A 9,148-nucleotide genomic window follows, 5' to 3' on the forward strand; every position below is an offset into this window, starting at 1 on the left:
CAGGACTCAGGGGAGGGCGGGAACGGAGGCAGAAGAGGCCGCGGGTCCGTCAGGCCTGGAGAGAATGAGGAAAGTGAGGGGGTGACTCCCAGCAGTCCCTGGAGCCCAGAGGAGAAGCCGGGCTCGTTCCCTACTCTCCATCCTCCGCCTCGGTATCCTTCCCGACTCCTCCGCGGCTGTTTCTCTCGAAACTCCGGGAGCGACGCCCACCTCCCTCCCGCGCCCCACCGTCCCGGGAACGCTGGCTTGGGGAGGAGGGAGCCGGGGTCAAGGGTCCCTCCCGGGCGAGGGTATAGGGAGGGCTCCTGCAAGGGTGAAGCGCGTGTCCTTGTCTGCAGGGCCAGAGGGCCGCGGGGGTGAGCTCCGGGCCGCCAGGGCTGCGGGACCTGCGCGGGCGGGAGATGCCCGGTCGGTTCTGAAGGTCCTAGGGACCAGGGGAAAACCAGGAAACCCCAAGCGTGGGGTGGGGCGCCCTCGGGTCTGTGGGTCGCACCGAGGCTGACTCCTCTGCCAGCGGGGCAGAGAACTGAGAAGCCGCAGGAATTTGAGGCGGATCGGGGTGGGGGCACGAAGGGCGACGGAAACAGGAAGTGATGGGCAGAGGGGCTGAAGGGGTAGAGGGAGCATCAGCCTCCCCGACCCCCGCACTGCCCGGGACCCCGCGTGCAGCCGAGCTCCCTGTCCCCCGGACCCCGCCGCGCGCCTCGAGGCGACGGCCTCCCCGGAGGCCCCCACCCCTCGGCTCTCGGCCGCCGCCGGGACAGCAGCAGAACCGCGCGGCGCGGCGCGGCGGGCACCCTCTCCTCTCGCGCGCTCCTGGGAGCTGTAGTCCCCGGCCCTGCCCGCCTTCGTGGGGCGGCCAGGATGCCCAGCAGGGAGGTTCGGCGGCGCTCCCCGCGTCTCTCCAGCTTCTCGCAGCGGTGAGGAATTAGGCTTCGGAACTGCAGGTCCCGTTGGCGTCTACAAGCATGCCTTGCTGTCTTGAGCCACTCTCCTATTTTCCTTTGATATTGAAACCCCGGATTTCAGGCAGGGCGATTCAGGTTTTAGGGGGCAGGTTTGAGATCTGGACTTCAGACACCGCTCGGCTCTCCATCTGTCTCTTCCAGCTTCATGGATTGTTCCCCACTATTTTCATACATATATGCTGACTTGGGATTCATAAAATTGGGATTTACACACCGTGAATAACCTTTGACATTTCCTCCCCATTTCCCAGGCTGATTCCACATGATTTCCAGGCTTGTCTCCCCCACTTTTTTTTTGTTTTTCCCCTTCTAGTACATCCCTGATGAACAGAGACACAGAACTGCAGGTTTCAAAGAGGAAAAGAAGCAAACTTGTTGTTGTTGGTAGGAGGGCATGAAGGGGAGGGTTCTTCACCTTCCCCAACATCTTAGATAGCTGGGAGGTTGGGGGGGCAATAGAAAAGGCAGTAGATGGGGGCGCATGCCCCGTTCTGTACAATATAGAAGAATCTGATATAGATACTTTGTATAAAAGCCACTTGTCCTCATTTGTGTCCTCTTGCTGGCTGGCCAGGTTGGGGGACCCTGGGGGACAAAGAAGCTGGGGGTGGTAGGCCAGGACAAAGGGACATCCCATGGTCCCCATCCTCTGGCTGTCCCTTTGTGGGGTCACTTTGGATCCTTGGTGGGGCATAGCAGAGCTCCAGTGGCCGGGACACCTTCCAGAACTTCTCATTCACCAGTTCCAGGGTCAGCGAGCCATTTCAGTGTCTACAGAGGGGTTGGGAGAGAGAGGCAAGGTAAGAAAAAGAAAGTTGGAGAAGGTGATAAAGGATATGAATAAGGCAGAAAATGATCAAGGGAGAGAAGAAGAAAAAGCAGGAGCAAGAGATGGGGCAAAGCCGGGGCACAGGGAGTGATGGGGGGAGAAGAAAAGACAGAGATGGGCGATGCAGAGGGAGAGGGGAGGGTGGGCCAGTTAGAAGTCAGAATCTATGGTTCCGTGTGGCCCCAGGCCACCCTCCCCCGCCTCTCTCCTCTTATAGCACCGCTCTCAGAGGCTCTCACCGTGAAAGCTCCGCCCCCAGGGGCGATGTAGATGGTGTACTGCTTTTCACTGACACCTTCCAGACTGGGCAAGGCAGGCTCCTCAGGGCCGTCACCGCCTCTGGTACCCCCACCCTCCCCGCCACCCCCATCAGGTCCCCCGGCATCAGAGGCGCCCCCTCCAGGCCCTCCTGGCTCCCCGGCCTCTTGCTGCTGCCTCCGCTCAAGGGCAATACGCAGGGCCAAGTACTTGGAAAGATGGTCCACTGTGGCATTCCCGGTTGTCTTCACATACCTGAAGTGGGAAAGAGGGCAGGTTTAGGCCACAGAAATCTTTAAATGGACAAGGGAAGCAGGGGCTTTCCAGCAGGGCCTCTGAGCTAGGGGTCGTTGCTGGATTTGGGTGAAGCCCCCTTCCGATGGAAGGCTAGGCGCTGTCTGGTTTCTCAGCGGTCGGGAAGACAGGGCTCTCACCTAGTCTGGCAGTATTCTCCCTTCTCCACGAGCAGGGGGTGGGGCCGGAACACGAGCTCAATTTCTCCACCTGGCTCCGGGGGGCTGGGGGCCCCGGGAGGGCTCGGGGGGCCTAGGGTTCCCCCTCCCAAGGTCCCTCCTCGGTCGCCAGAGTCTTCAGAACCGGCGCCCCCACCCACCCCACCAGCGCCGCCTCCCCCCGTCCCTACACTGCTCCCGCCCGCGCCCCCGCCACGGGGTCGCTTGGGAGCAGGGCCTGGGGCAGAGTCAGGGGCGGAGTCTGAGCTCACATCCTCTCCATCCCCCTCTCCCTCCCCAGGCTCTCCTTCCCCCCCACTCATCGTGGTGGTCTGATCTGACCCGGGCATCGGCCGCCTCACACGCTGGGCCCTGTAGAAAGAAGTGGTTGAGGTTAGAAAGCGCCAAGGATAAGGGGTTTAGACTTTAAACTTAGGAGAGAACAAGAGATCAGGGACATCTTACGGATGACACCCAACATTTATTAAACACTAACTACATGCCAAGCACGCTGCGAAGTATTTTGCACTTATTGCCTCACATAGTACAAATCCTAGAAGCAGGTGATTATTATTCTATTTATGGTTGAGGAAACTGAGGCTTAGAGGCTTAGAACTAACTTGGTTCGATCACAGCCCCTTGCCGCTCCTCATGAATTCCCAGAAAAAGTAGCATAGATTTGTAGAAATGCAGAATTTCAGGGTCAACTCCAGACCTACTGAATTAGAATTTGCATTTTTAACAAGACCTTCAGGTAATCTGGATTCACATTAAAGACTGAACAATGCTGGCCTCGGAGGTCATTTAATTCCCAGAGCTTATGCTCAAAGTCACTCCACTGTTCTAACTTCTAGAAAGTTAGAGGGTGAGATAATTTCTCCTTAAGAATAGTAGTGCTGGTTGCTAACTAAGAAGCTTCAATTTACATCCCTGACTTCCAGGCTTTGACAATCAGGGTGTGGCTAGCTATTAGGATGCTAAGGCTTAGAGGCTGGCAGGTGGCAGAGACAGCACCAGGTGTTTGACCCACGCATCTGTCCCACCAGCCCTGCTACAGCCTCTCCCCCAGCTCGAACCTGTGCATGGCCTGCATGCGCAGCCCCTCCTCAATGCTGGAGCTCAGTGCCTGCTGGTTGTGCAGACGACTGAGGCGGATGAGCACCCGGTCTTGATGGGCCTCGTACTCCTCCCGGCTGGGATAGATCTTAGAGATCAGGGCATCAAAGTTGGGGTCTGGCCGCAGAGACCGCTTGGATACCAGCTTCTTGCGGCAGGTGGGGCACTCCTTGTTCCTGGGGTAGGAGAGAGGAGGCTCTGAACAGTCAGTCACCAGGGCAATGAGGTTCCAAGTCTGTACCCTTCACCCCATCTCAAACACATCCCTCCTGTTACCCGCTCCGCAGGGCTGTGACAATACAGTCAGAGCAGAATCGATGGAGGCACTCCTTGGTGGTCATGGTATTCTTCAGCATGTCCAGGCAGATGGGGCACATGAGTTCTGAATGCAGTGACCGAGGGGAAACCGCGATCTCTGTGCCATCCATGATGGCTTCCTGGAGGCATCAGTGAGTGGAAATGTGATGGTGGGTTGGGGGGGGGGGGTAGAGGATTTAGAAAAAATGGTCCATGAAATGGGAATTTTGAGAAGTACAGTGAAATAGCAGAATCTGAGTACCCCATGTTGGCCTGCTAGGGAAGATGGTAATTCTGAGAGGAGCTTTGACTTGGGAGAGAATGAAAACAGAAAGGATTAGTGTCCATTAACTAAAAGTAGGAGCTTCGAAACAGGAGGATCTGAGGTTTGGCGAGAGGTCTGGGGCTGGTGGTGGCACAGACTTGGAGTTTGGGGAGGACTTTTTCAATAGGATTTCTTATAGCATGGTCCAGGTTCAAGCTATATTAAAATCCCCCAGGGGACTTGTTTAAAACGCAGATTCCAGGGCCCCATCTCTATTGTATCAGAATGCTGGGAGGTGGGGGAAGGCCGAGAGGCTCTATTTTTACTAAAATTGGAAGGAGAGTCTTCTGTGCGCTGACTTGTGACATTGAGCTGAGGAACAGTGAAGGTAATTTTTGTTTACTACCTTTCAGATGAAGGCAGTCATACTTGCGGTAAATCCGTGGGACTAGCTGATGTGAGGATTAAACTAGATAAATGTGAAGTGCTCGTAAAGATTAAGGTGATTCAAAGGTAGGGCCAAGGGAGTCTGTGACATCGGGCAGGGTCGGCAGAATAGGGCAAAAAAAATGGAAAAGAGGCCGTGAGATGGGGTGTGTGGATGGAAGGGTCTGGGAAAGGGAGTGAGCTGTGGAGGGAGAGTCCTTGTCACCTGCGGGGTCCGGTGGAGCTCGTACAGACTCAGTTCCCACGTTTTGCTGGCATTCTGGGCATTCGCCGGCGTCGTCATGGTGACCGGGCACAGACCCCCACCGGGGCTCCGCTGCGGCGGAGGAGGAGGAGAGGTAGGCTGGGGAGCGGGGGTAGAGGGAAGGGGTGTTAGGGGGGCCGCCGTCGCGCAGACCCCGCCCCTCCGGGGCTCCCCCCGCCCCTCCGCCCCGCCGCGCCGCCCCTCACCCGGCTCCAGCCGTCCGCGCCCCGCTGCCGCAGCGCCTCTCTCCCGGCCCGGGCTCCCGGCCCCAGTCCGCTCGGTCCGCAGCCGCTGCTCAGACAGCAGCTCCCGCCGCCGCCGCCGCCATGGCCCGGGCGCTGGGGCCTACGTCACTTCCGCCTGTCCCTCCGCTACACCCCCCACCCCCGCCGGCGGAGACGTCACCCGCCGCTCGGGGCTGGGGGGGGGGGGGGACGCGACGTGGGCGCCGGGGTACCCCGCCCTCGGGACGCGCCTGCTGCGCGGGAGAGCCGGCGTCCCCGGAGTCCCGAGCTACGTGGGGGCCGCAGTCTCAGTCCCCAGGCCCGCACCGTCGCGCTGCCCACCTTGGCCGCCGTTCCCCGCCCGAGGTCCCCACCCGGGGCCTCCGCTCCGGAGGGCGGGGCCTGGGATCTCTAGGACCCCGGGAGGGGACCGAGGGGGTGGGAAAAGGGGCCACATCCCCCACTCCTCGTCCCCTAGCGGCTCCGGGGAGCAGCTGTCCTCCTCCCCACAACTTCTCCGTCACCGCAGCCCGGCATTCCGGGGAGCGGAGGTGGGGCGGCTGCAAAGGATCCCCTGCCGCTTCGGTCCTCCCGTCCGGTGAATGCCCGGGATTCCCCTCACCACCCTGGGGACTTGCTCCACCCTCCGCTTGGGCTCTCCCTAGACCCTCCGACCCGCTCTCCCCTCGAGGTTTGGGGGCGGCGGCTCGGGACGTCCAGACTCAACTCTCGGCCAGAGCCAGAGACTCGAGAATTGCGTTTGGACAATCAAGAGCCGCGGCCCGGGGCGGGGGAGGGAGGCGCACGGGAGGAACGGGGGAATGGAGACACCACGCGGAAGCAGGGACACACACACAAGATGGGGCCCCTCCGGGGGGGGTGTGCGCGTGTGGGTGGGTAGGGGCACAAGGGGCAGAATGTCTGGAGTGGGAAGCGGGCAGAAGCCTCCTCCGGGACTTTGCAGTAAAGGAAGGGGTCGGGGAGGAGAGAGAAGAGGAAGGGGCAGAGCGATCCCCATTGAGGGCAGGGGATGAGATACCAAGGGGAAAGAGGCCGCGGTGGGCGTCCTGTCTCCTCTAGCCTAAGCTGGGGTTCCCGGACTTGGGCTGCAGCTGCCAGGGGGTAGCCTGTTTCTGGGACAAGGCAGCAGTGGGTCCCCTCTCCCCCTCCCCCAGTTCCCCCCTACTTCCCTGTCCTCTCCTTCAGTCCGTGGCCAGTCCTTATGTGGGCTCCAGAGTCGATTAGCTCGGACCCCCTCCCCTTCCTCCTCCTCCTCCCAGCCCCCTCCCTTCTGCTCTCCTCCAGCCCCTTTCTTCGGCTGGTCCATTCCCCTAATCCTGGCCCCCTCCCCTAATCCCCCCCACCCGACCCCAGGCCGGCTGCAGCTATTGTAAGGTGGAGAGAAAGGGGAGGGGGTACTGAGAGAAGGGAGACCGGTGGGGGAGGGCCACCTGTTCCAAGACCCCCTCCCAAGGCCATACTGGACACTGGGATGGGGCCACCAACAAACCACCCTTGGGGACCATAAGGACCCAGGGAATTGGGGGGAGGGGACTGAGGCTACATGACTAGTGGAAAGGGGTGGGGCAGAGACCCCCCCCCCTAAAAAAAAAACCCATAATGTCACACATACACAGTGACACACACTCTCTCCTCTCACACCCGGCGGCGGGGGTTGCCCTGGGAGACCAGGCAGTGAAAGGGAACAATCCTTTGGGAAAGGCAAAGGAGGGGGAGGTGGGAAAGGGTCTGAGGGCTTAGACACAAGAAGAACCGGAGGTGGCAGGGAAGAGGATTTGGAATTTATTAGGGTCACAAGCACCCCTGCCTCCCATATTCAGCATTCCAGAGCCATACACTGCTGCGCCTTTTGTAGCCTGGGAACTCAGAGTCCTCATCAGCAGGAGGCCAGTTGGAGTGGTGGGGGAGTGAGCAGAGTCCAGGGTCCGTGAGGCAGTTACATGAAAAGACCTCCTGGCAGGGGCAGAAACATTTGGACAGATGCATAGGTGGAGACAAATGGGCTGGGGGCACCCACTGTGGTCCCTCGCCTATGGGAACTTCTGCTCTTCCCTCAGTGGCTCCAGACTCCCTTCATCTGCTTTCTCTTATCATCTGGGTTCCACTTCTCTACCCTCTCCCTCCCCACGATGGCCTCATACCAGTGACTTCCACTGAGGCGCCTGTGATGTATCCACTGTCTTCAGACGCCAAGAATGTGACCGCATCTGCGACATCTATGGGAATGGTGGGGGTGGGGGGGAGATGGAATCCTACTCACTCTCATAGATCCAAAGTGATCACCTCCCACCAGAACCCTTCCCCACCAACACACACACTCCAACCACCAATCCTAGTGAAATCCTCTCAGATACCACAAACTTTGGTATTTCTTCATTTGGACCCCCTCCCTAGGGCCTCCTCCTCGTTCAGTGCTCACCCTCAGGATCCCCCAAATGTCCCATCGGAATCATTCCAATCACCTGTAAGAAAATACTCCTAAGTGACTGAAAGTTTCTTTTATGGAATTTTGTTGTTGGTGGTTAAGTTTGTGACTCTTTTTTCTTTTGTCTTCATTCCTTGTACACTTATTGAATATCTATTATTCGCCTGGCCCTGTGCCCAGATTCTCTCTGAAGCCCAGAGAGACTGAGTATCTGAATGATTCTGTCCTCTGCCCTCTACCCACAGCCTCCTACCTTGTCCAGCACTTTCTGTGGCACTTTCTGTGTCATGGGTGTTGTAATGAACCCTGGGAGGACAGAGTTACAGCGGATCCCGTGTCTGTGGAAAGGAGATTGGCTGCTGACTCTGGAAAGGACTGAGCACTGACCTGGCCCCCAGACCTCCCACATACCTCAGCAAATCCCTCTGTACCCCCAGGGGTGTCTGACCAACCGTCCAAGCTCCCGAGCTGCAGTCTGGGTCAGGCCAATCACTCCAGCCTTGGATGCTGCATAGTTTGTCTGTCCCACGTTCCCTACCTATAGGTAAGTCAGAGATTTGGGATGAGTCAGGAGTCCCAAGGACGGGTTCTCCTCTCTATGCCCAACTAGCTGACTGACCTCATCCCAGCTCAACCTGACCTTCCCTACGATGCTACTGATGTTGATGATGGACCCACGGCAACCACTGGACACCAGGGCTTGGGCTGCAGCCTGAGTGACTAGAAAGATGCCCTGGTGAGGAAAGAGTAACAAAACAGAAGGGATCAGCTGGGGTGACAGTCTTCTCCCGGCTGGTGGAGCAAGAAGTAACAGATACAGAGGTCGCCACCTTGAGGTTGACAGCTATGACTCTGTCCCAGTCATCCTCAGACATGCGGAGCAGAAACTCATCCCTGGTGAGGCCTGCACAGGAGACGACGACAGATGGCGGGCGAGAAAAGCAGGCCTGTGGAAGGGGGCGGTTACACACCAAAACCCAAAACCCAAGCCCGGGCAGTGGAGGCCATGCCAGCTCGTTAAAGAGGGCGAGGTCGTGTCGCGTTCACCTGTACTTGTTCCAGCAGGCGCCTGACCGCCCCGGCCTCAGACACGTCAGCCTGGAAGGCGGTGTGGGCCCCGCCGGGCGCCACCTTCTCGCTCCCCTGCCCGCCCAGCAGCCACACCGTCTCGCAAGCCGCCGCCCGGTCCAAGTCGCAAGCGGCCACAGTGGCCCCCTCTTTGGCCAGGCGTACACTGACGGCCCTGCCGATGCCGCTACCCGCGCCTGAAGTGGGAGACAACACGCGGAGGGGGAGAAAGGGAGGAGTGGGCAGGGGTCACAGGTCAACAGGGCGCAAAATTAGGAAAATCTGGACCAGGGGCCAGAGGTCACAGGAGCTGCAGGCGCCGAGGGCATGACCCCGACAACACTCCGGCACCCCAACCCGCCCGGGGGTAGCATCCCCTCAACCTGTGACCAGGGCCAGCGCGGAGCGGAGCCTGAGCGGAGACGCCATGTCAGGCGGGCGGGCGGGCGGACACCCAGCACTCAGCCAATCCCAGCCAGGGGGCGTGGCCAGGGCGCAGCCGCGCCAATCTAGGCGCGACCAGCGCGGGGCCAT

General features: G+C 59.4%; 2 protein-coding genes across 5 annotated transcripts; both read right to left on the bottom strand.

Annotated features, from left to right (window-relative positions):
* Positions 1 to 1,316: 1,316 nt before the first annotated feature.
* RING1 (ring finger protein 1) lies at positions 1,317 to 5,219 on the bottom strand. The gene is made up of 7 exons (XM_072833497.1): positions 5,083 to 5,219; positions 4,838 to 4,975; positions 3,900 to 4,060; positions 3,584 to 3,799; positions 2,490 to 2,879; positions 2,033 to 2,310; positions 1,317 to 1,734 (listed from the first exon to the last, which is right to left on the bottom strand). Exons 2-7 carry the CDS (start codon positions 4,913 to 4,915, stop codon positions 1,514 to 1,516), a joined length of 1,344 nt encoding a protein of 447 aa, XP_072689598.1. The 5' UTR covers positions 4,916 to 4,975; positions 5,083 to 5,219; the 3' UTR covers positions 1,317 to 1,513.
* Positions 5,220 to 6,880: 1,661 nt separating this feature from the next.
* Positions 6,881 to 9,120, bottom strand: HSD17B8 (hydroxysteroid 17-beta dehydrogenase 8). 4 transcript variants are annotated; one of them, XM_072833512.1, is made up of 9 exons: positions 8,998 to 9,119; positions 8,594 to 8,811; positions 8,377 to 8,493; positions 8,187 to 8,279; positions 7,999 to 8,084; positions 7,800 to 7,884; positions 7,541 to 7,583; positions 7,263 to 7,337; positions 6,881 to 7,074 (listed from the first exon to the last, which is right to left on the bottom strand). In XM_072833512.1, exons 1-9 carry the CDS (start codon positions 9,041 to 9,043, stop codon positions 7,058 to 7,060), a joined length of 780 nt encoding a protein of 259 aa, XP_072689613.1. In that variant the 5' UTR covers positions 9,044 to 9,119; the 3' UTR covers positions 6,881 to 7,057. The 4 variants fall into 4 exon arrangements, with proteins under 4 accessions (XP_072689613.1, XP_072689612.1, XP_072689610.1 ...); XM_072833511.1 differs by having other exon boundaries at positions 7,978 to 8,084; XM_072833509.1 differs by lacking the exon at positions 7,541 to 7,583 and having other exon boundaries at positions 7,978 to 8,084; positions 8,998 to 9,120.
* Between the last annotated feature and the right edge of the window lie 28 nt (positions 9,121 to 9,148).

This window comes from Canis lupus, chromosome 7, assembly GCF_048164855.1.
Source record: "Canis lupus baileyi chromosome 7, mCanLup2.hap1, whole genome shotgun sequence".
NCBI lineage: Eukaryota > Metazoa > Chordata > Mammalia > Carnivora > Canidae > Canis > Canis lupus.

Coding starts and splice junctions, on each gene's coding strand:
- RING1 (XM_072833497.1), bottom strand. CDS start 4,915: ATGACGACGCCGGCGAATGCCCAGAATGCCAGCAAAACGTGGGAACTG. Junction 3,800..3,899: donor GTCACAGCCCTGCGGAGCGG/GTAACAGGAGGG, acceptor CTCCTACCCCAG/GAACAAGGAGTGCCCCACCT. Junction 2,880..3,583: donor CGCATGCAGGCCATGCACAG/GTTCGAGCTGGG, acceptor TTCTTTCTACAG/GGCCCAGCGTGTGAGGCGGC.
- HSD17B8 (XM_072833509.1), bottom strand. CDS start 9,043: ATGGCGTCTCCGCTCAGGCTCCGCTCCGCGCTGGCCCTGGTCACAG. Junction 8,812..8,997: donor CGCGCTGGCCCTGGTCACAG/GTTGAGGGGATG, acceptor CTCCCACTTCAG/GCGCGGGTAGCGGCATCGGC. Junction 8,280..8,376: donor TCATAGCTGTCAACCTCAAG/GTGGCGACCTCT, acceptor TTTCCTCACCAG/GGCATCTTTCTAGTCACTCA.